Source organism: Apostichopus japonicus, chromosome 9 (assembly GCF_037975245.1).
Source record: "Apostichopus japonicus isolate 1M-3 chromosome 9, ASM3797524v1, whole genome shotgun sequence".
In the NCBI taxonomy this organism is placed as follows: domain Eukaryota; kingdom Metazoa; phylum Echinodermata; class Holothuroidea; order Aspidochirotida; family Stichopodidae; genus Apostichopus; species Apostichopus japonicus.
In genome coordinates this window covers 6062822-6088957 of record NC_092569.1, presented here as the reverse complement: position 1 = coordinate 6088957, position 26136 = coordinate 6062822, and the positions used below count along the sequence as shown (strand labels likewise).

The 26136-nt window shown below is 36.0% G+C and overlaps 1 protein-coding gene across 1 annotated transcript in view; it reads left to right on the top strand.

Moving 5' to 3' along the window:
• The first annotated feature begins 2924 nt into the window (after window positions 1-2924).
• Window positions 2925-26136, top strand: part of LOC139973494 (voltage-dependent calcium channel subunit alpha-2/delta-3-like) — a 44553-nt gene continuing 21341 nt past the window's right edge. Inside the window, exons 1-13 of the mRNA XM_071980224.1 lie at window positions 2925-3360; window positions 4713-5076; window positions 5650-5799; window positions 6661-6827; window positions 10338-10490; window positions 12386-12550; window positions 13174-13302; window positions 14201-14329; window positions 16156-16381; window positions 17208-17461; window positions 19806-19950; window positions 22642-22851; window positions 24153-24258. Of these exons, the coding sequence (XP_071836325.1) occupies window positions 4867-5076; window positions 5650-5799; window positions 6661-6827; window positions 10338-10490; window positions 12386-12550; window positions 13174-13302; window positions 14201-14329; window positions 16156-16381; window positions 17208-17461; window positions 19806-19950; window positions 22642-22851; window positions 24153-24258 (2044 nt within the window). The 5' untranslated portion in view covers window positions 2925-3360; window positions 4713-4866. The remainder of the gene's footprint in view (window positions 3361-4712; window positions 5077-5649; window positions 5800-6660; window positions 6828-10337; window positions 10491-12385; window positions 12551-13173; window positions 13303-14200; window positions 14330-16155; window positions 16382-17207; window positions 17462-19805; window positions 19951-22641; window positions 22852-24152; window positions 24259-26136) is intronic.

The following is a 26136-nucleotide window of genomic DNA, read 5'->3' as shown; positions in this document are numbered from 1 at the left end:
TATACCGTGGCGAATTAATTAAGGGACTTCAGAGACTTAAATAACGTCACAGGGCTACAGTAACACGATACGGTACAACAAATTGCACAATTTCGTTGAAAATACTTTCATGTATCTTGTTGTCGAGTTATACTAAGAGCATATCCTGACAAGCTTGTCGAGATGCTATATTAATCTCATCTTTAAAACATGTAAACAAGATAAGATTTGTTGTATTGTCGTGTTTACTAACTTTTTTTTTTCTGAATCTCATCTTTCTTTTCAAAAACATGATAAATATCATTTTTACTTTCCGATCCTTTTGGCATATTAAGAATTTTCCTCTAGTATATATGCCTTCTTTCCTCTCATCATGATTCAATTCTAGCTTGTAGATCATGATTCTGGTTAATGTTTCTTCAAACACAAGGCTGAATATTTGATCTAAACATGACATATTTGAACAACATGTGCTTCACTTTACTTATGTTTTATTTTATTTTTATTACAGTTCTTACTTTATTTTACGCTAATCTGAAAATGTTAAGCTCTTTAATATGGTAGGGCTTTCAGCGTAAAGACTGATAACATTTAAAATGGAACCAGAAAAGAAAAATATAGATAAAGTAAAGGGTGTCAAAATGTACGTGACACTTATATACGGCACCACACAGATTTGCAAAATGGCATCTCACATATAAACGACTTTAATGAAGGGCATCTGCCATACGAAGCAAGAACTTTCTTAGCTGTTTGGTGCAGTTGTTTTGCAAAACTTATCGATCGTAATAGCTAAAGATGCCAGGGGCGAGTTGATCTCCTTTAACTTTAAATTACTTCTAAATATGCTATTCATAGTAAATTTATTGTTTACGCTATTATTAATCGAAAATCTTTGGATCTATATATGTATAACAATTGACAAATGGTTTAGCCTTTATGATAAACACTACAATTGGTTGTCTAAATACGTTTAATGGCTTTATGCTTTTTTATAACAATTTTTGTATATGGCTATGGTTCTCGACTGTTCTCTTACTTAAGCTTTTCACATTCGGTTCTGCAGACAAAACAATTATATGTTGCAACTGATATCTTCGTGAAATCATATGTCGATTACGAAATATCACAACTCCTCTCCCGGGCCCCATTCCCGACACACATCAACCGAAGCCATGCTCACCCATGATTAAGTTCTACCATTGGGCAATTACATAATTGGCCTATAGCTGGCTATGTCTCTTCCTGTATTCGAGATCTATTGTAGGCCTAATTAACCGCCCCTATAGCGAACCATGCCGGGCCATATATTACCATTTCATCATAGCCAGAATTAAGACATTGTTCATGTCTTCGAGAAACTCCAAAATTTTATCCCATATCATTCCTGGTGCAGTTTCGTTGGTTAACCGCTGGAGTTTTGGGTATTTCATCTTCACTTCAGGCCTGACTAGACTGCCACCATATCAGTGGCGGCGCCAAGGGGGGGGGGGGGGGGGCTTGGGGGGCTTTAGCCCCCCACTGAAGTAGTCAGCCCCCCATTAGCCCCCAACTGAAATAGGAAAAAAAAAACCTCATTGAAACAATATAGCCTACCCAAATTTTATCAGCCATAACGCAGTGCTAAAATGGTCAATGGAAATTTTGATGAATTTTTCACATGATAATAGTCAGTGACTCAGTTGTGGTGCAGGAAGCCTTGTTTTGGTGACTGATAAAAACAATTCAGAATCCAGCTTTATCCGCCAGGTGTTGATGAGTTGTTTCTCAATTATTTTAGTGATACGAAAACTGTGAATTGGTATCTTCCATTCTAATTTGACTAAAGTTACTCACAAAAAATGCATATTTTTGGAGAAATTTTCAGGTGACAAAAGCCTCGCTAAATGCCACCATTTTGCATGTAGGCCTTTCCAGGATTGGGAAAAATTTCAAAAGGGGAGGGGGCACCCCCTCCCCTTATACCCCTCCCCCAAGACGGCGATCACTCAATCTTATAACCACCCAAAAAATTGGCTCAGCCCCCCCCCCTTAGCCTCCCCAACTAAAAATTCCTGGCGCCGCCACTACACCATATGCAGTGTGGGCTACAACCCTTGGGCCAGGGGTCAATTAGGGCTGGACTTCGGAATTTTTTGGAGGGAGGAAAATATGGAAAATATGTATGGTTAACGAATAGTGCATTCTCATTTTCATACTACTTTAGTAAAAGAAGAATGTAAAAGGGTGGCCTGGTGACATACTTTAGTTGTCCCCGACGGCCAGAATACCTGGCTGGCGACACCAGTCTGTTTCTGCCATGGTCAAGTTTGATACCACAAGACTATGGCAATGTTATAGGCTATTGGGCACTGATTTGGTGCAAATTGTATGACCAAATTGTATGACAATCGTGTCCGACCTAACCCATTTATTTACGTGTGCATACATGTTTTACCTTCTAGATGCAAAGTTTCTAGTTTATTATTTCCTTGGATGAACCTTACTATCGATTGCATTAATGGTTCATATAGGTTTGAATAACAACAAGCATACAAACGAACTGTCAACAACATATTCCAGGCTATCATGCTAGCTGCTCCCAGAAACGCGAACAATGTGAGATTTTACATAATAATACCACAAACAATTACCTCAATAATATCATGCCTTTTATTTAAATATGTGTTCTTCCAATGTTCGTCTTCAAATTTCTTGTTCTTATTTCTACCGAAGAGAGTAACCTTCTTAATAATAATAATCATGAAATTTCGTCTAACATTACTTCACTGAAACTATTCGGCCTTTTCTTTCACAACAACACATTCAAGTAGGTCGCGTATGTACTGCAGACCACCAAGTCGATACATGACGCTAATTAAATTTGGTTTTAGAAAAGAACTGGCTACCACCATAGGGTTTTTGTCACAGCGCTCTGTAAATTGAAATATTTTCAAGTTCGACCGGCTGGTATTATCGATTAGAAATGGCTTTCACTACACGATTCGGTTGCTCGTATGGTTATATAACGCGAACGACATACGAGCAGCTCGAGATAAAGTGTACAGTAAATTTGTGAATAGTCGTATTGTACCCTTACTGTATGTACTGATGGGTCCAGTCAAACTAAGGCAACTATACCGTGATAACTCTGCACAATGTAGTGGAAGTGGTATCTCAGGCAGTCTACGAGGGTTAATCTTTGAAGTTAGAGGACATTATTTACTTCCAAGGGAATTATTCACTTACTAGTCAACTTAAGAACGATTCAGTAACGGAGTGGCGGTGCATGTATCTGGATTAAATGTTCAATGACCATATATGTTACATTAGGCATCAGTTGGCCTAACGAGTGACGGTAGCCTAACGTTAGGTTTAACACTTTCTGCAAAAACACCGAAGGTACAGTAGATAATCTTTGCTAACAGTATATTAGATGGGCTTAATGCATTTTTATATAACCTAACGTTATTCTACAGAAGTCTTTAAACTTTCGCAGCTAGCCATAGCTTTTCATGTTCGTTAGGGCAAGGAAAGATCCTACGGAGGTCGCAATTTTATATTAAATTAACTCTAGCAAGGGCAGGCTCTACACTTCTCCAGTGTTAGTATGTATACCGTTAGGTCTAGTGCTATTAATTATTATAAACTGTAATGCCCAGGGTGGTCCAGTATTCTACAATAGGCTACCAAACTTAGGCTTCCCTAGGCTAGGTCACAGGCTCTCCCAGTGATATCCACACAGTAATATATATTTAGTTTACTGCTTGGCCATCGCTGTGGGCTGGGTAGCCATTAGGCTCTAGTTAAGATAGGTCAGTGTCAGTCTTGGATGCATGTTGTGTTTATCAAAGTTAGGAGATCCCCAGACCAGGACTTAATGAAATTGTATTAAATTTTGATACCTGTTTTTCCACCCACCTAAGGGGATCTATATACAAAGTTTAAACTTCAACCAAAATGCATCTTTTGAGTCATCATGATTACAAAGTTTTCAGACTTTGACATCAGTTGACCTCAAATGACCTTCCACCATCACAGAAAATGAAACTGTTCTTGCACATCCAAACAATGTTTTTACATCATTGAATCTGTCATTTAACTTGGTGAGATATTGCAGACAAACAGAGCCATTGGTCAGGGACTGCATAATCTGAAAAATAAAAGGAATATCTATCCAGTTAAGGAACTTATACAGTCCACAATTAATCATGATTAAATGGAAATGGCTTCTGCCAAACAATACTTTTGCTATTTAAATACCTTATTCAATGCATTTTGTTTGGATCATGTAAATGAGGACAGTATGTTCTTGGATTGTAGCAACCATTTTAATACAATACAATTGGTTAATGCAAGCCAGTCCACCTGTGTTCTATTTGGTTCAGGAAGGGTGAATGGGTCTGTTTCAGTTATGAATTTTGCTTATAGCTGTAACACTTTCCCCTAGGTCCAACATATAGCTTGAAGTAGGTTACTCTTTTGCAAGAAAAAAGGTAAAATAATGTTTGCATACTGTACCTTGTGTATGTTTAAACCAAGCCTATAGGCTAAATTAGTAAAAAATGCCAACTATCAAATGTAGAGTTTTTTACATTAATGATAACCCTTTCCATGAATCTGTGATTGAAATGTCAAATTGATGTAATTTGGTCCTTAAAAAGCATGATAATGTTGTCTTGCAAAAATAAAGTGTACCCAAAATAGGGCAATTAGTAAGTTTTGAGATTCTCCTTTGTTTTTATTTCCAACAGATCGTCAAGTGGAAAACTACGAACAATCTGTGTATGTTATCAGGAAAGTTTTAACACCCTGTAAATTCACCATGAATCACTTCAGTACTGCATAAAGTTGCCTAATGTTTTTCCATTGCATACTGCTTTATTGTGTTATATACAACCTAAAAATATGATTGGAAGAAGTGCAGAAGGACATTTTTCAAATTCCAACAGGATGGTGGCCAAAATCATATGCCTATTAATATTCGCAAAAATTAGCTGCGCTAACTGGGATTTCAACTCTGTTCGTTACACTTTTTCCAATGAGGGGGATCAAGAGCCGAGGCTTACAGGGCATGTCCAAAACTGGGCGACATTGGTACAAAACTACATCTTGCAGGTGAGTTGCTGGTATATAGATCTACTCTATGAGATCTGTCTTAATATGAATTTCCTGTGAGAATTGTGATCACCATTTGACGTCATTTATACTTCTGAGGAAGGAGTCAACATCATGTTGGTATGTTTCAGTTTGAAGATGTAAAACATTATAGGATATTCCACTTCAAACACAGAAAAAATTATTCCACATCCGATTCATCCCTGACCTAACTAAAACCCTTCAGTACTGCTAAAGTACAGTCGGTGAGTAGCTTGGATATCGAATCCTTACAACAGTACTCTTTCCCAAAAAACTATTTTACCTTCCCAGATAGATTAAAAAAATTATAAGCAAATGTCAAAATAATAACCAGCCAGGCATTTGTGTATGATATGTATGCAAATGGTAGCATGTTTAGTGTTAACACTTTCAGACCAGAAGGGATTGTTGCAAACTTGCTATCCCTGGAAGCAGAATGCTTGCTGGCTTTTTTTGCTTCAAAAGGTGCTAGCCTACCTCGGTCTTGGTGAGAGGGTTATTTTAATTCATTGTATATCAGGTTTTATCATTTGTTTCGTCTTCATTCTGTAGCTGGCCAGCGATGGTTTGAGAACAGAACGTACCCAGTCGTTCTATGACCTCGCTGATTATACTTTTGAACACAAAGATGGCGACGAGACCGTTGCAACTGTCAAAAATTATCTTGGTGACTATTTTATCAAGAAACAAAAAGCATCTCAGGTAATTATTGTTTGTGATATTAGTGAAGAAAAAGTCTTTAGTTTTCACGATGTTATCATGTTGTGTATTATGTTACTATATACATGAACAAAGTTAAACAGTGGATATGCTACCTAAATATAAAAAAAAAACTCATTAAGAATAAAGGTAAATGAAATGACCCAAATTATTGTTGAAGCTGAACGATTGAAATGGGATATGCTGCATATTATTCGACGGAATAATTGTGAAATTAGATGTGTTAAGTGATCGGAGAAGAGTTTGCCTATCTTCTGTGTTTGTTCCCATCTGGTGCAAAAACCAGTCGCTTCTCTAGAAATTTGTGAGTCCATGAGAATGCAGTAAGCAGGTGCCCATGAACTCGTCTCTGTAATACAAATTGATAACAGAAAATACAGCCAGATAGTAAGCAAGGGTTGAGCAAAAGTAAAAGTTTGTATAGAGCTCTATATGTTTGGTACTAATATTAGATTGAAGTTTCATTGAGAAATTTAACTGCAATCATGGCAGGAAATAACTTGACTTGTGTGTGTCAGCCCATATATAGGTGAGAGCATTCAAAGTCTATGTGAACAGTGACAACTTGTATTACTTTAATATCTATCATAGCAGGTTATTTGTTTCTAAACCGCAAAACCACATTAATGAGGGGGGGGGAGGTATTTCACGTGCAGTTGTTACAATTTTGTGCCCCATCTTTATGACGTTTGTCATGAGTAAAGTGTGTGAACACTGCGGGCATAATTTTTTATTCATTGCAGTCCAATGCGTATGGTAATACATCTATCACATATGTCTGTGAGAAACTAAAAAACCTGTACATATACTAATGAGCGAAGATCGTTACATTGTGTCTTCCAGAGATTGGCGGATGAAATTGTCCGGCTTCACGATGACTTTGTCAGGAATCCCAAGCCAGAATTTAAAAAGTACATCAAAAAAAAGAGTACACTTTTAGATATCCCTCAACAGTACTATCAAGATGCAGATCTGCCGTGGAGGTTACCTGACAAAATGAACTTCCATCCGTAAGTAATCTCACCTTCGCCTCTCTTAATTGGGGAAAGAATTGTGAACAGTAACCACGTCAGGAGAGACTGTGGAAGGTGTTGCTTTCATAGCTAATTGTCTATAATTATTTCATAATGTATCTATTTATTTCTTTTGCACCAATTGATGGAAGATCCCTCCCCAAGTTTGTTTTTGATATATTTTTAAAGGTGTGTAGTATTGCCCCCATATCTAGCTTGCTCGTACAACTGCCAAAAGTTTCTTCAAAAGTTCTTTGTAGGAGGTTCTGATTCTCAAAATTATTAGACACAGAGGAGGATTCAGTGAAACTATCAAATGTCTAAATGAGAGGAGAATTCAGTGAGATTATCAAATGTCTAAATGAGAGGAGAATTCAGTGAGATTATCAAATGTCTAATGAGAGGAGAATTCAGTGAGATTTTCAAATGTCTAAATGGGAGGAGAATTCAGTGAGATTATCATATGTCTAATTAGAGGAGTATTCAGTGAGATTATCATATGTCTAATTAGAGGAGTATTCAGTGAGATTATCAAATGTCTGAATGAGAGGAGAATTCAGTGAGATTATCAAATGTCTAATTAGAGGAGAATTCAGTGAGATTATCAAATGTCTAATTAGAGGAGAATTCAGTGAAACTATCAAATGTCTAAATGAGAGGAGAATTCAGTGAGATTATCAAATGTCTAATGAGAGGAGAATTCAGTGAGATTATCAAATGTCTAAATGAGAGGAGAATTCAGTGAGATTATCAAATGTCTAAATGGGAGGAGAATTCAGTGAGATTATCAAATGTCTAATGAGAGGAGAATTCAGTGAGACTATCAAATGTCTAAATGGGAGGAGAATTCAGTGAGATTATCAAATGTCTAATGAGAGGAGAATTTAGTGAGATTATCAAATGTCTAAATGGGAGGAGAATTCAGTGAGATTATCATATGTCTAATTAGAGGAGTATTCAGTGAGATTATCAAATGTCTGAATGAGAGGAGAATTCAGTGAGATTATCAAATGTCTACATGAGAGGAGAATTCAGTGAGATTATCAAATGTCTAAATGAGAGGAGAATTCAGTGAGATTATCAAATGTCTAATGAGAGGAGAATTCAGTGAGATTATCAAATGTCTAAATGAGAGGAGAATTCAGTGAGATTATCAAATGTCTAAATGAGAGGAGAATTCAGTGAGATTATCCAATGTCTAATGAGAGGAGAATTCAGTGAGATTATCAAATGTCTAAGGAGTGGAGTATTCAGTGAGATTATCCAATGTCTAATGAGAGGAGAATTCAGTGAGATTATCAAATGTCTAAATGAGAGGAGAATTCAGTGAGATTATCAAATGTCTAAATGAGAGGAGAATTCAGTGAGATTATCCAATGTCTAAAGAGAGGAGAATTCAGTGAGATTATCAAATGTCTAAGGAGTGGAGTATTCAGTGCGATTATCCAATGTCTAATGAGAGGAGAATTCAGTGAGATTATCAAATGTCTAAATGAGAGGAGAATTCAGTGAGATTATCAAATGTCTAAATGAGAGGAGAATTCATTGAGATTATCAAATATCTAATTAGAGGAGAATTCAGTGAGATTATCAAATGTCTAATGAGAGGAGAATTCAGTGAGATTATCAAATGTCTAATGAGAGGAGAATTCAGTGAGATTATCAAATATTTAATTAGAGGAGAATTCAGTGAGATTATCAAATGTCTAAATGAGAGGAGAATTCAGTGAGATTATCAAATGTCTAATGAGAGGAGAATTCAGTGAGATTATCAAATGTCTAAATGAGAGGAGAATTCAGTGAGATTATCAAATGTCTAATTAGAGGAGAATTCAGTGAGATTATCAAATGTCTAAATGAGAGGAGAATTCAGTGAGATTATCAAATGTCTAAATGAGAGGAGTATTCAGTGAGATTATCAAATGTCTAAATGAGAGGAGAATTCAGTGAGATTATCAAATGTCTAAGGAGTGGAGTATTCAGTGAGATTATCAAATGTCTAATTAGAGGAGAATTCAGTGAGATTATCAAATGTTTAAATGAGAGGAGAATTCAGTAAGATTATCAAATGTCTAAGGAGTGGAGAATTCAGTGAGATTATCAAATGTCTAATTAGAGTAGAATTCAGTGAGATTATCAAATGTCTAAATGAGAGGAGAATTCAGTGAGATTATCAAATGTCTAATGAGAGGAGAACTCAGTGAGATTATCAAATGTCTAAATGAGAGGAGAATTCAGTGAGATTATCAAATGTCTAATGAGAGGAGAATTCAGTGAGATTATCAAATATCTAATTAGAGGAGAATTCAGTGAGATTATCAAATGTCTAATTAGAGGAGAATTCAGTGAGATTATCAAATGTCTAATTAGAGGAGAATTCAGTGAGATTATCAAATGTCTAAATGAGAGGAGAATTCAGTGAGATTATGAAATGTCTAAGGAGTGGAGAATTCAGTGAGATTATCCAATGTCTAATTAGAGGAGAATTCAGTGAGATTATCAAATGTCTAAATGAGAGGAGAATTCATTGAGATTATCAAATGTCTAAATGAGAGGAGAATTCAGTGAGATTATTAAATGTCTAATGAGAGGAGTATTCAGTGAGATTATCAAATGTCTAATTAGAGGAGAATTCAGTGAGATTATCAAATGTCTAATTAGAGGAGAATTCAGTGAGATTATCAAATGTCTAAATGAGAGGAGAATTCAGTGAGATTATCAAATGTCTAAGGAGTGGAGAATTCAGTGAGATTATCAAATGTCTAATTAGAGGAGAATTCAGTGAGATTATCAAATGTCTAAATGAGAGGAGAATTCAGTGAGATTATCAAATGTCTAAATGAGAGGAGAATTCAGTGAGATTATTAAATGTCTAATGAGAGGAGTATTCAGTGAGATTATCAAATATCTAAATGAGAGGAGAATTCAGTGAGATTATTAAATGTCTAATGAGAGGAGTATTCAGTGAGATTATCAAATGTCTAAATGAGAGGAGAATTCAGTGAGATTATCAAATGTCTAAGGAGTGGAGTATTCAGTGAGATTATCAAATGTCTAATTAGAGGAGAATTCAGTGAGATTATTAAATGTCTAATGAGAGGAGAATTCAGTGAGATTATCAAATGTCTAAGGAGTGGAGAATTCAGTGAGATTATCAAATGTCTAATTAGAGTAGAATTCAGTGAGATTATCAAATGTCTAATTAGAGGAGAATTCAGTGAGATTATCAAATGTCTAATTAGAGGAGAATTCAGTGAGATTATCAAATATCTAAATGAGAGGAGAATTCAGTGAGATTATCAAATGTCTATTTGGACTGCAGAAAAAAAGGATAAAATGGAAAACTATTTCGATGGATGCCAATATTGCTGCTCATTTATAACTTTATACTTTATACTTATGTTTTGACAATGGTGTAGGAATAGTTCAGGAAAATTTCATTACCTGTGGTTTGCAACCTTAACCAATCAATAGTTTGTTTGTATTATTTTGTTATTCTGCTTGTAGATACTTTAAACAGAAAGTTTCTAATGAATCTTCTGTGGTCAAGATATCTGACGAAGTTCCACGCGACCAGCCAAGCCTTATCAACACAACCCTATACAGCTATGACCTTCAAAAGCTATTTATTGAAAACTTCAATAACGACTCACAACTAAGGTGAGACAGACAGAATTATGTTACTTGATCATGTGTAAATTTTGTCATTTCTTGTGATAATAATAATAATAATAAGTTAATATTAATCTGCCTGGAAGGTAGTTTATATTTTGTATCGCTAAACAGCCGCATTTGCTGTTGGAGAAGCCTAATGGCTTACAACTTATGTATGTATATGTGGGTGCCTGTCCCATTACAGGTTACCCTTGTTCTTGAAGTTTTGTTTAAACTTTGAATGACCATTTCCAGTGGGGATAATAGTGGATTTCATGATTTCTCACACCAGCATTTCCCCTACTCACATATATACAGGTTCACCTGTCATCAAACTTGTATTTGGCATTATTCTATGCAATTTGGCCAAAAATTCAGAAAAACTGGCACTATATATTGCACCACCTGGGGTCTAACCCATGTAAATATATGAGTAAATACACAGAAATACAACAACATGTGTTCATGTAGATATATGAATAAATATATAGAAATACAAAAACATGTGTTCATGTAGAATATGAATAAATACATAGAAATACAATAACATGTGCACATGTAGAATATATAAGTAAATTATAGAAATACAATAACATGTGTTCATGTAGAATATGAATAAATACATAGAAAAACAATACATTTGACATGTAAAATATGAATAAATACATAGAAATACAATAACATGTGTACATGTAGAATATATAAGTCAATACATAGAAATACAATAACATGTGTACATGTAGAATATGAATAAATACATAGAAATACAATAACATGTGTACATGTAGAATATGAATAAATACATAGAAATACAATAACATGTGTACATGTAGAATATGAATAAATACATAGAAATACAATAACATGTGTACATGTAGAATATATTAAGTAATTACATAGAATTACAATAACATGTGTACATGTAGAATATGAATAAATACATAGAAATACAATAACATGTGTACATGTAGAATATGAATAAATACATAGAAATACAATAACATGTGTACATATAGAATATATAAGTCAATACATAGAAATACAATAACATGTGTACATGTAGAATATGATTAAATACATAGAAATACAATACATTGACAAGTAGAATATGAATAAATACATAGAAATACAATAACATGTGTACATGTAGAATATATAAGTAAATACATAGAAATACAATAACATGTGTTCATGTAGAATATATAAGTAAATACATAGAAATACAATAACATGTGTACATGTAGAATATGAATAAATACATAGAAATACAATAATATGTGTACATGTAGAATATGAATAAATACATAGAAATACAAAAACATGTGTACATGTAGAATATATTAAGTAATTACATAGAATTACAATAACATGTGTACATGTAGAATATGAATAAATACATAGAAATACAAAAACGTGTACATGTAGAATATGAATAAATACATAGAAATACAATACATTTGACATGTAGAATATGAATAAATACATAGAAATACAATAACATGTGTACATGTAGAATATGAATAAATACATAGAAATACAATAACGTGTACATGTAGAAAATATGAATAAATACATAGAAATACAATAACATGTGTACATGTAGAATATGAATAAATACATAGAAATACAATAACATGTGTACATGTAGAATATGAATAAATACATAGAAATACAATACATTTGACATGTAGAATATGAATAAATACATAGAAATACAATAACATGTGCACATGTAGAATATATTAAGTAATTACATAGAATTAAATAGCATGTGTACATGTAGAATATGTAAGTAAACACATAGAAATACAGTAACTTATATCAAATAGATAATTGTGCATTGTCAGTACAGTAATTATTCGTCAGCGTTATTTGAATGTGGTCGTTGTCGTCTCTCGCAGATGGCAGTATTTTGGATCCATTGATGGCGTCACAAGATTCTTCCCTGGCAGAGAGTGGTCGACCAACTTTGTGGGTTTCTACACCGACTATGACCCAAGGATACGTCCGTGGTACATAGGAGCAACGAGTGGTCCGAAAGATGTAGTCATTGTGCTAGATTGCAGGTATGTAGGAAACTTTGATATGTATGTGTCATATAAGTGAGCCTATTTTGCTTACTTTACATCTTTGTTACAGTTTCATTGTTTCAACAGAAGTCAAAATGTTTGAAGAAAGTCAAGATGAGCAGAACAGTGAGAGCTACATTACTTTGGTCACTTCTGATATTCATTTTTGTCCCAAATAACCTGCCTCCCCCCCCCCCCCAATATCGTCGTGCTCATTGCTAATGGTCTGTAGATTACATCAAACAAAGTTTTTGGAACAGTAAAGATAATTTGGTTTCGCAGTGACCAACTTTTCAAAACCTCAGCTCATTTTAATTTTTTGTTGTTTCTCGTAGGTATGGAAACCTGAAAAGCTTACATTGCTACACAGCAACCACTCACCCCCCCCCCCCCTCACACCCACAATTCCCTCATGTTGTTGGGTTTAGATTGTTCTTACTTCATTAGTTGTAAGTTTAATCGTCAGACATTTGGGGATAAAATAATATAACCTCAGTATTGAAAGTAGTGTAATGTAGTGAATGTAATACCAAGAAATGAAATGAGTAATATGTAGATTTCCAGAAGCAATAATTTTCATAAAATTATATTCTTGTTCTTAAATCTCTCTGTATTATCAGCTACTCCATGATGGGTAAGAAGTTTGAGATTGCTACAGCTGTGGCCAGAACCATCCTCAACACACTGACCAAGCAGGACTATGTCAATATCATCTGTGCCCGAGCTAGCCATTGGGATGGCGAGGGAAAGTATGTTTTTTTTTATGGTTTGACCTTCTCTGTCATTTCATAGAACAATTATTATCTAACAGATGCCAGGTTATTATGGAAGGAACTTATTTATCAATTCTTTGAAGCTTTCATTATTCAAAATGATTAGAATATAGTTTATACTGCTCATGCTGAGGTCTGTAAATCTTTACATTACAAAAATACCAGAGATTGGGAATTTTTTAAGTTCAACTGTTGTTCCGGATCAAAAAGTATTTATCGATTCCTTAGAGCTTGTTTTTGGTGACTGTCTTTGAACTTGTACTCTTCATTTTTTGCATTTTGATGAATTTCTTCAAAGTATATATATAACATTAACTGCTACTAAAACAAATATTTCACATGTACTCAGGTTTCAAGGATAAATCAACAAGAAGATTATAATTTTAAAGTAGAGCTTTTGAAGGATATTATTGAATTGAGGATATCACAGACCACACACTTTGATCAAACTTCCAAGAGTAGTTGAAGGTATAGCTACAGAAAGATAAATCACTATCAATCAACCTCATCTCAAGTAAGTGAGGGGCAAGATAATAATAATAATAATAATATTATAATCATAATCATAATAATCATATAATAATCATAATAAACATTTTTATAGCGCTTTACATAAAGAATATCTCAAAGCGCTTTACAGAAAAAAACCACTGCTAATTAAAGTACTTAGCAAAGAGGAAGGTTTTGAGATGAGACCTGAAAGTTTTAAACTTATCAAGTGCACGATAGAGATTGTGGTAAGATATTCCACAAGATGTTAAGAAGGGGTCTGCAAAGAACAATGTGTGGAATCATTTTCTCTCTTTGATATGTGTTTGACAATTTCTTGCCACGGTAGTATCTCTTCAATCACTCTCACTTTGGTCTTGTTTAGATGGCATTACTACAACACCGAGGTTATGAGCTGTAAGAATGACTCATTGGTTCCAGCCTCCGCTGCTCATCGCAAAGATCTAATGGCCAAGACCAATCAGCTGGAAGCCGGTGGAACCAGTGAACTCAAGTAGGTCATGGATGGCGCTTGGTTTTATCCAGTCGTAGATTATTTCTCTACAAAAGCACTTTTTTTTATTTGGCATGGATTTTTGCAATAGGACAAGATTTTAAAATTCCATTAAAAAATGCAGTTTGCAACTGGATTCTCTAGGCAAATTTAATGTCAGATAATGACAAAAATGTTCAAAATTTTGAAAATTTCTGATCTATCTTTTTGCATGTATATAATTATATATAATCAGAATTACAATTCTGGCGACAAAAGTTTTTAGCAGTTATATGGAATAGAATCCAGATTATTGGCTTAAATAATCGTAGCCGATCATTGTGTAAATGAGGGTGAACTTAGTTTGATCGCTTGCAATCTTATCTTTAGGAATACTCAGCAGATTTGGCAAATTTTGGTGACCAAAAGAACATTGCTGTAAAGTGTATGCTAGTGTATGTGTCACTTACCAAACCACACAGATGTGCCAACTCCATATTTTACTAGTGTTAAACGTTGACTTATTTTACATTGAGAAGATTTCTTGTTTGTTGAATATGGTTGATAGATTCTGGATAATATTTGATACTAAGTTATTCATAACAACAATGTTCGATACCTCATATGTGGGTTCACTCTATTGAGTACAACAGCATTTAAAGTCAACAAAGGTTACTCGAGGTGGACAGCTCTGTCAGTCTGAAAACCTTGTTATCAGAATAACTCCCAACTTGGATGCACTTCATACTTGGTATGTGGATACATCTTATTAACTACAAGAACCTTGTCTACAGTCTACATTTAAAGTGTTCTTGTGTGAAATTTGGCAAGAAATCAATAATCCGGTTGACTTTCTGGTTGTTATAAGCAGTACTGTATATATCAGCCACTATCAGCCATCATCCCTATCACTGTGCAAAGGTGTGAGATTCTGCAGTGCTTTAGTTTTACTTTAAGAAGATTTTTTGTTTTTTTGTTTGTTAAGTTATGCTTAATAATATTTGATACTAAAATATCGAAACAAATTGCAATTTGTTTACGTGATTAAATGCTTGTGTAATTGAAAAAAATAGACATTTTGAATTAGAGCATATACTGCTGAAGAGTTATTGTTGAAAATATAATGCTTAATTGGACTGCTGAATTGTACTGCTGAAGAGCCAATGGAGATGAAGGCATTTAAACTATGGTAATTTTCACATCTCTAGCAAGACAGCTTACTCATTCTATCTCACAATGCACTCCAGCTATAATCAAACATTCATGGAACTTTTGCTTACAGCATTTATCCTCAAAGTATGTCCATATTTTTAAGAAAATGTTTTATTGGACTTAATTTATCCATCTGTAGAGTGAGCACTGGTAATGTTAGAACAACACTGAAGTGTTACAGAATGGTACCTCTGTGTTATTTCTTGAGCATGTGTTTGTGAGAACGTTCTGTAGTATGAATATATTCAAAGATGCCTCGGTCCTACTGGAAACTAAAACGTCAGTTTGGATTTGTTACGATTTGGAAAACCATTTGAGATGACTGAACCATGGATATCTCCAGGTGGAAAACCCACCTTACTTTTGCGCGACAGGGGTGGAACCCATGCTTCCCGGTTGCTAGGTTACTATTGTACTGATGGCATGGCTTTATATACTCATCCATATCACTAACAGCAGTGGTGCTGTTTTGTAACATTTCCAGTTTGTCAAGCTGAATGATAAAAGCTTGGTTTCTTCCTCATTAAGGTGACTGTCAGATATTGTTAGATGACATTTGAGAGAAAGGCAGATTTGAAACTGAAGACCATTTTAGGAGATTGATCAATCAATATATTTAATTTCTTGTTCCACAGGGCAGGCTTTGAGAAAGCGTTTGAACTGTTGCGAGGTAAGACACGCACAGGGTGCCAGGCCCTGATCATCTTGGTGACGGATGGTAAAGATACAGATGGGGACAGGGTGAGGTGTGACCCGGGTTACTACACCAGGAGTGGTTACGTGCCTGGACCTATATGCAAATATGACTGGAAGAAAATATGGGATACAGTCGATAAACTGAATGCCAAGGCCGAACCAAGGGTAAGAGTTCTGTATTAAGGATTGTTTGAACCAAGCTTTAAGACTATTGAGGGAAGCAGTCAATACATTAAATTATAAGGCAACTTCAGGAAAATAGATTTGAATATTTTAGGGCAGATTTTGAAGCTGATCTTGATAATTCTTTTCGATGATGCTCAATCAAAATCTTTTGTCCAACAATCTCGGTTATTAGCTCTACTGAGTCAAGGGTCATGTCAAACATTGAAGTAAATATCAATAGTTTTGGACGCTTCCAAATGCGTTTTACATAGCATTGTTTAATAGAAGTTAACTTTGTAATTTATTTTTAATTATTGGAGTACTGCCTGGTTTGTAAACTTATTAGCCAAATGAAGGAGGCTTAGAGCCACTGATTATATTTGAAATAAAAGTCTCCTTCCATTCACTTTTATTAAGATATATATATATATATATATATTTTTATTTTTTATTTTTTTGTCATGTTAAGGACATGTTAGATGTAGCTAACCTAGCCATTGCTGCATAGAAGAACCCATTTGTTGTTTGTGTCGTTGTCTGTTTTCCATTTAAGCATATTTAGCAGTGTTTGTTTCATTATATAGTCATCACAATAGGAACAATTACTTGTGTAGTTTAACTACATTTAGAAAAGATCTTCTGTTATAGCATTCTTCCTTCTTGAATAAGAAAATTTACTGCCATACCCTCATCATTCTCGCTCCCACCAGTTAAAGATAAAAAACAGTGTATAAATGCAATTCAATAACTACTGGAATTAAAGTCCACATATGATAATGTTTCACTCAAATTTGTTAATTTTCATATGCTTTTTATCTCCAAATAGGCCAGGATCTTCAGCTATCTGACCGTTGACGATGGTGAACAGTTCCCCGGCAAGCTGGCATGCAACAACAACGGCTCTCTGCTCAAGCTCTACGATGGTGAAAATCTGATATCTCAGATGAGCAATTACTTTGAGTTTCTGTCAATGAACACATTCAACAAAGACATCCTGTGGACTGCCCCCTATTTAGATGCTTGGGGACTGGGATTGATGGTGACGGTAGCTAAACCGGCTATCAGTAAAGTAACCGGAAGGTATGGAACCGTATTTAGATGCCTGGGAATTGGTTTTAATGGTGACAGTAGCTAAACCAGCTATCAGTAAAGTATCCGGAAGGTATGAAACCGTATTTAGATGCTTGGGGATTGGGATTGATGGTGACGGTAGCTAAACCGGCTATCAGTAAAGTAACCGGAAGGTATGAAACCGTATTTAGATGCCTGGGAATTGGTTTTAATGGTGACAGTAGCTAAACCAGCTATCAGTAAAGTATCCGGAAGGTATGAAACCGTATTTAGATGCTTGGGGACTGGGATTGATGGTGACGGTAGCAAAACCGGCTATCAGTAAAGTAACCGGAAGGTATGAAAACGTATTTAGATGCTTGGGGACTGGGATTGATGGTGACGGTAGCTAAACTGGCTATCAGTAAAGTAACCGGAAGGTATGAAACCGTATTTAGATGCTTGGGGACTGGGATTGATGGTGACGGTAGCAAAACCGGCTATCAGTAAAGTAACCGGAAGGTATGAAACCGTATTTAGATGCTTGGGGACTGGGATTGATGGTCACGGTAGCTAAACCGGCTATCAGTTAAGTGAATGGAAGGTATGGAATGGTATTTAGATGCTTGGGGACTGGGATTGATGGTGACGGTAGCAAAACCGGCTATCAGTAAAGTGACCGGAAGGTATGAAACCAAATTTAGATGCTTGGAGACTGGGATTGATGGTGACAGTAACTAAACCGGCTATCAGTAAAGTATCCGGAAGGTATGAAACCGTATTTAGATGCTTGGGGACTGGGATTGATGGTGACGGTAGCAAAACCGGCTATCAGTAAAGTAACCGGAAGGTATGGAACCGTATTTAGATGCTTGGGGACTGGGATTGATGGTGACCGTAGCTAAACTGGCTATCAGTAAAGTAACCGGAAGGTATGAAACCGTATTTAGATGCTTGGGGACTGGGATTGATGGTGACAGTAGCTAAACCTGTTATCAGTAAAGTGAACAGAAGGTATGAAACCGTATTTAGATGCTTGGGAACTGGGATTGATGGTGACGGTAGCTAAACCGGCTATCAGTTAAGTGAATGGAAGGTATGAAACCGTATTTAGATACTTGGGGACTGGGATTGATGGTGACAGTAGCTAAACCTGTTATCAGTAAAGTGAATGGAAGGTATGAAACCGTATTTAGATGCTTGGGGACTGGGATTGACCGGAAGATATGGAATACTACCAACTTGGTTAACTTAGGGGAGATTTCTTTGTTTCTTGCAAGTTGCCATTTTGCCAAAGAGTATTTCTTGACAGATAGTACTGGTCTGGCTAGGATTGAATTTTTATTGCCCTGGTCAATGTAAACAAGGTCAGAAGTGTGTAAGTAACAGGTGTAAGTAAGTTTTGCATAGAACTTGCCAGGAATCTGGTGATATCATGCTGGACTGTTAATGCAACGATACAGTACCTATATGTAAAATACATAGTTAACATGTTGTATGTAATGACATACAAAAATGTCTCTGGACATTAAAGGTTTCGCCAGACTGCAAATACATTAACGTGATCGTGGACTGACCCGTCACTTGAAGAGTGGTGATTGGTTGATCGGCTGAGTGTAGTACGTAACCAAAACATCTTAATTAATATGTAACAGGAAAGTCAGCAAAGTCCAGCTAATTGTTTGTGTTTTGATTGGCATTTGATATATATCATATTATTTGCTTTTCAAACAAAGAATTCTCTATTTTCGTGTAAAGTGCACAAATGTTCAGATATTCTTTTATGTAAAAGAGCTATGCAAATATATATTATTTATTTATTAGAAATATTTGTGAAAGAGATCTTGAACGCAATATTCATTTTGGTATATTATTTTTATGATAGTTCGATTGTGTGTCAATGGCTGTAGAGGCTCCATCTTAGTGATCGTATGTTTAAGTGTGAATTATAACAATGAAGACATGATCGTATCAGAAACTGCCCACTCTCACAATTCACATCACAGCTACTTTTTGAACTTACCTAAGGTAGTATCCATATGATGTTATTCCCTTGCTGTTTTAGTGAATCCTGCCAACCTTTTATCTCTGTAGCAGACTTATAAAGCAAGCATCATTAAACTGTAATATCCTGTACTCAGGGTTCTGTATAAACTGATGTTATAGACGCCACTTATGACATTGGTTTCCCCACCACTTGTCATAGAACAATACCCTTCAAAATTGCGGAACCCTCATAAACAATTACTGTGCCCCCTTCAGTCAAATTGCCTTCCAGTAATGATCTCGATCATTGAACTTCAATATTGAACTTCAAATCTTCGTAACGAATGTCTAAAGGCAAACCACATTATATCTTTGACATTCTATACAGTGTCATCGGTGTGGTCGGTGTAGATGCAACCTTGGACGAAATTGAGCAGATCATCAATAATGAACAGTGGGGCAGCGTGTATGCCTTCCTGATTGACAATGAAGGAGCTACGATATTTCACCCAAGAATGAAGGCCAGTAGCAAGGTAAATGCATCATTATTAGTCAAATATATGGTACCGTATATGTATGTATGTATGTGTGTATGTATGTATGTATGTATGTATGTATGTATGTATGTATGTATGTATGTATGTATGTATGTATGTATGTATGTATGTATGTATGTATGTATGCGTGTATGTATGTATGTATGAATGTATATATATATGTATGTATGTATATAGATATATTTATATATATAGAGAGAGAAAGATAGACAGACAGACAGATAGACAGAGAGATAGTATATGTATACGTATACATATACATATATATATATACATATATATATATATATTTATTTATATATTTATTTATATATATATTGCAACTGTAGTCAGTTGAAACTGTAGTGAGTTGCAAAATCCAGAACAGTGAAAAACAACCTCCAGCCTCCACAGGGACTTTCTATGTGTCTGTCTGTCTATCTTTCTCTATCTATATATATAAATTTGTACTCATTGCAAGTACTCATTCCAGGTTTTTCTACTTCCATATGACATGAGTTATATTTTCCTCCTTGTTTACTTTATTTTTTAACAGTACTTAGCTAACATGTTGTATGAACGATTTGATATGTAATTGTATCCATGGTATGTAGAAAATGTAGAACCCAACCATGAAGTGACTATTGGCAAGCTTAGCTTAATGGTTGAGCTCTTTGTCCTGTGGTAGGTTGGTCTACTCTTAAAGAGGAGACAATTTGCAATTTGGGGTTCTTGAAAGCAAAAAAATAGCCAAAAGGGCTGGATTTATTCCATAGAGGCTAGGTAATATATTCATAGATTCCTGCTAGTCAAAAAAAAAATTCTCTTTCAAATATGCTTATAATTCCTTTACCATGGTCATGGTTTTCTTGTTCTTGCTGTATGCCTTTAAAAGAAGGAAAAACTTAAAGCCACACTTAACTTCAACCCCTCTCCTTCTCCCCCTCTCCTCCTCCCCCTCTCCTCCTCCCCCTCTCCTCCTCCCCCTCTCCTCCTCCCCCTCTCCTCCTCCCCCTCTCCTCCTCCCCCTCTCCTCCTCCCCCTCTCCTCCTCCCCCTCTCCTCCTCCCCCTCTCCTCCTCCCCCTCTCCTCCTCCCCCTCTCCTCCTCCCCCTCTCCTCCTCCTCCCCCTCTCCTCCTCCTCCTCCCCCTCTCTTCCTCCTCCCCCTCTCCTCCTCCTCCCCCTCTCTTCCTCCTCCCCCTCTCCTCCTCCCCCTCTCCTCCTCCCCCTCTCCTCCTCCCCCTCTCCTCCTCCCCCTCTCCTCCTCCCCCTCTCCTCCTCCCCCTCTCCTCCCCCTCTCCTCCTCCCCCTCTCCTCCTCCCCCTCTCCTCCTCCCCCTCTCCCCCTCCCCCTCTCCCCCTCTCCTCCTCCCCCTCTCCTCCTCCCCCTCTCCTCCTCCCCCTCTCCTCCTCCCCCTCTCCCCCTCTCCTCCTCCCCCTCTCCTCCTCCCCCTCTCCTCCTCCCCCTCTCCTCCTCCCCCTCTCCTCCTCCCCCTCTCCTCACTTACTGCTTTCCATTTGTACTGAAGCATATTGATCATACTTACATATCTAAACAAGGAGGATGTTTAAGTTGATCAAGTGCTGTCATATCCAATATTAATGGTTGATTTGTGTAGTAAAAAAAACTATTGCAAGTGGTGACCAAATGCTGCTTGAAATAGTTTGAAAGAAACAGGGAAGGCTTCTTACCATTCTTAGATAGAATCTAGGGTTTCGAAGGGGTAATATTTGTAACAGGTTCATGCCTAATGTTAGTAAGCATCAGACATGGCTGCACAGCACATTTTTACTATATGTCACATGTATGATCTGTTCTTTTACGATAGAATTGTGTTACCATACTGAACAACTCAACCTAATAATTATATCATTGTAGTCCTGATATGAGTGGACTGGGGCTAGATAAACATTAGTTTGATGATATGATGTAGTCCTCATGAAATAATGGGGTTATTTTTTGTACCTAAACTGTAGGCTCTTCTATCTTGTTTGACTTGCCTTAGATGATACTCAGAACGATAGAGTTGGACCGTGATTGATGTTTGAAGTAAAAACCAAAGAAAGTTAGAAGGAGACACAAAACCCTTTAATCATCTTTAGTTTATGTGACAGAGATCCTTGTGAAGTACAACTACTGCCCCCAATACACCTAAGAAAAAAATCTTGCTCCATTTTGGATGATATCTGTTATTAAAAGGCAGGTCTGGGAGCTGTAATTTTGTAAAACTATGATGTCACAGTGCCATTCAAATCTGAAGTGAAGTGAAACCCTTCTCTTGGTTTTTATACGTTTATATTATAAAATGATTAAATTTTAACAGGGTTAATAATGAAATGAAACAATTGCCATAAGTAGGTCATGTTAAGAGCTTCAATATTTAAATTCAGCATTTGCATAGTTAATCTCTATTACTGAAAATAAATCATGTACAGGAGAAATGAAAGACATCGAAAAACCTTTATAAGCACATGTGGCTCAATGATGTCATATATAAACTTGATCAAGTCTTTGGCCTCGCGTGTGAAAAATGACATTTAATCTCTGGTATCTCCCCAAATGGAATCATTTGTTTCTTAACTGTTTGGTGAAGTTGTCTCGATCACATAGATTAATAATGATGTTTCGCTGTGTGGCCTCTTTTAAATATGAGAACATTAATGCTGTTCTTTGCCTCTTCCCTCATAGCTCATGGATGATCCAATGTTCATCCCGATCTCAAAACTTGAGCAGACGGCCGGAAAACCGGAAGAATTCTCAGAGGTCGAGAGAAATATGAAGGAAGGGAAGAAGGGTTCTAAAACTCTGAATAAAAACGGCGTGTCCGTGACATATTTCTACGACAGAGTAAAAGATTCCGTCTACTCGTTTGCATTTGTTCTGAAACCATCCGACGAGGTAATTTCTAACTCTATTTACTTTCATCTTAGTTTTATTCCATTAAAAGTTAACAAACAAATTTATCGATGCAAGCAAACACGAAGTTAAAAATATCAATATCCTAAAAGAATGAAAAGTTAATATGTAAAAGTACAAACAGGGAGCAAAAAGACTGAATAGCAAAATCAATTAATAAAGTAATAAAAACGTTAAAAGAAAACAATGAAGGAAAACGTTCAAGGCAGTTAAAACATCGTGACAGTGGTTTACTCTAAAGAGCATTTCTATGAAATATTGAGCTTTGAAAAATAAATGGTCTAACAGGAGAAAAAGGCGAGTTGTATGTCAAATAATTGTTGCACTTTTTAGTCAGTGGCCATCAGTGTAAAGTAATCCTTGAACAGGTTTGAGGATACCAACAAGTGTTTTATTTGTTATATTTTATATATGTTTTTTTTTCACTTCTACGCTAGTTAACTAACTTTTTCACATTCCAAATTTTCTGTGCGAATATATTTTTTCTCTGACAAGTAAGTTGCACATTACAATAACTATGGAGGATTGCCAGGATAAAATACCGACATTCATAACATTATATTCAACATAAATTGGGCCACATGTATCCTCGTTTACCCCCATTTGTCAAATTCACGTAAACACAGGTGCTGAGATATGGAGTAGGCGTGGCTTTAATCTGCAGCATGCAGTATCACACTTCACTAGCTCTGTACACAACTTCAAAATCAAAAAAATGTCACACCTCCCCTTAGACCCTTCCCCCAGGACGGCGATCAGTATACCCTGGCACTCAGGAAATCCTGGGCACATCCCTGATTAGCTATGGGTTGATGCATCTGTTGGAAAAGCTGAAACATGTGACACCACTTGACATACACATATGAGTTTTCAAAGGGAAAGTGGGACCCTGTCCCCTTTGCAGAAGGAACCCCTTTACCTAGTTTTTGGCCAAGCAGTGTCTGAGAAGTCCTAGTCACACTCTCAGGCTCATTTAAGGTAGTCTTGTTTTAACAATGTTTGCATGTGAACTGACATTCCAACTACAAACAACCTAATAAAATATTGTTATATTGAAGTGTTGAGAACATGCCATGGGGGGTTTATCCCCAATATTGCTTTCACTGCAATAAAATTGTTAAAATAAGTGCCTTTTAAATCTGATCATCTCCAGCGCCAATGCTCAGGTTAAAAGACAAATGGCTGTCAATTACACAAGGCACTGTACCACTATACAAAGTTGCTATCATCTTTTCTAAATACTGTTTTCATTAATCTTCTCTCTCGACTTTCTCGGCCGCCAGATCTTAAGAATAGTAGTCGAACCGGAGACGAAAGAGAAATTTCCGACATCCTATTTCAATTTATTGATCGAATATAGCAGAGACGCAGCCAAAAAAGCTCTGCCAGGTGAGTAAAACGTTTCTATGACAACGATTTATGAAAGTGGTCAAAATGACTATGACCGCCATTTGCAAATATTGTCCTGTTCTTGCCAAGTTATCTCTTATTTTATGGATCCTTATTTTGTTTCTGTAAATTGGATGCGCATAATGTGAATGATATCATAGTTCCTTTTTTGGCTCCCCGCCCCCTCCAAAAAAAAGAAAGTTTTCTACTTTTACTGACAGTTTAAGTTCACTACAGGATGACTTGACAAACACAATTAATTTTGATTTGATGTAGACCTGTTTAAACCACTTCCATCAGTCCAGGGTTGTATTTCTGTGACATTTTCCAATTTTGAGAAAAGACCCTTTAGACAGCTGAGGCTCATCAATTAAAGTGACTGGACATGCTAGTCTAACACACAGACCAATTAGGTCAGTTCCTCAGATGCAACACAAGAGAATTCAACGGGCAAACGTAAAACTCTTATGGCTACAAATGACAAGTAGAATTGAATATCACACAAGGATGCTCTGTTGTTGATATGAAGTTACAAGAACGTCTTTCGGTTGAGGTATTAGAATTTATTAAACAATGTATTAACATGAATAATAATTAAACCTGTCACTGAGTAGCCACCATCATCATCATCACCACCACCATCACCACCACCACCACCATCATCATCATCATCATCATCATCATCATCATCATCACCATCACCATCACCATCATCATCATCATCATCATCATCATCATCATCATCATCATCATCATCATCATCATCATTTGTAGACTTAAAGGAAAATTCAATTCCAAAGAGTTAGTCTTTTGAAAGTGAATATCTTGAAAAACTGGAATAGCTAGAGATACATTGATTGCGCCCAATTTTTGTCTTTTTTCTAAGACTATGATATATCAAGACTTAAGTTCTGCACTAAGTCAACTTTTTTTATTCAATTAAAATGGCACCATTGATGAGTTAGAAAAAAAGGTATGAATTTGGGTTTTTGCATGATCCAAGTTAAGTCTTGGATGGTAAAGAAATTTTATGACCCTCATTTGACTACAATGGATAAACAGTGAGGGTGACCAGGAGCGCCTTCCCACCCATCTCCTGCTACCCCTCATATTACCCTTGAGAATCCTGAAGCTAAATGTAGGAATGCAGAACTTTCTTGCACAGGAAACAGAAGGAATAAGAACAAAATATGTTGAGGAAGAATCTGTAAAAAAAATATCAACCAGTTCATCCTGCATTTGGAAGATGCAGTACCTGTCGTCCACATTTTGTGTATATTTTTAATCTAGCCAGCCACATCATATAATAATACAATAAGTATATGAATCTCCTTAAAGGAAAAACAGACCCAACTATCATTATTTATCTATGTGATAGAGGTAACTGTCATGAACAACTTCCCCAAACAGCTGAGAAAAAACTCATTCCAATCAGGAGATATCATAGATTGAATACTCCTTAAGACACAAGTCTGAGACTTGATCAAGTCTAAAGGTGACATTATTAAGCCACATGGATTCATTTCGTTTTGCTTTCCTTATTATTAATATTTATTACAGTGTTTGCTTACTGTAATGAAGATCGCTTTTTGCAAATGCTGGTACTAAAATATTAAATGTGACATTATTAAGCCACATGGATTCATTTCGTTTGGCTTTCCTTTATTTATTAATATTTATTACAGTGCTTGCTAACTGTAATGAAGATCGCTTTTAGCAAGTGCTGGTACTAAAATATTAAATGTGACATAATTAAGCCACATGGATTCATTTCTCTTTGCTTTCCTTTATTTATTAATATTTATTACAGTGTTTGCTTACTGTAATGAAGATCGCTTTTTGCAAATGCTGGTACTAAAATATTATATGTGACATCAT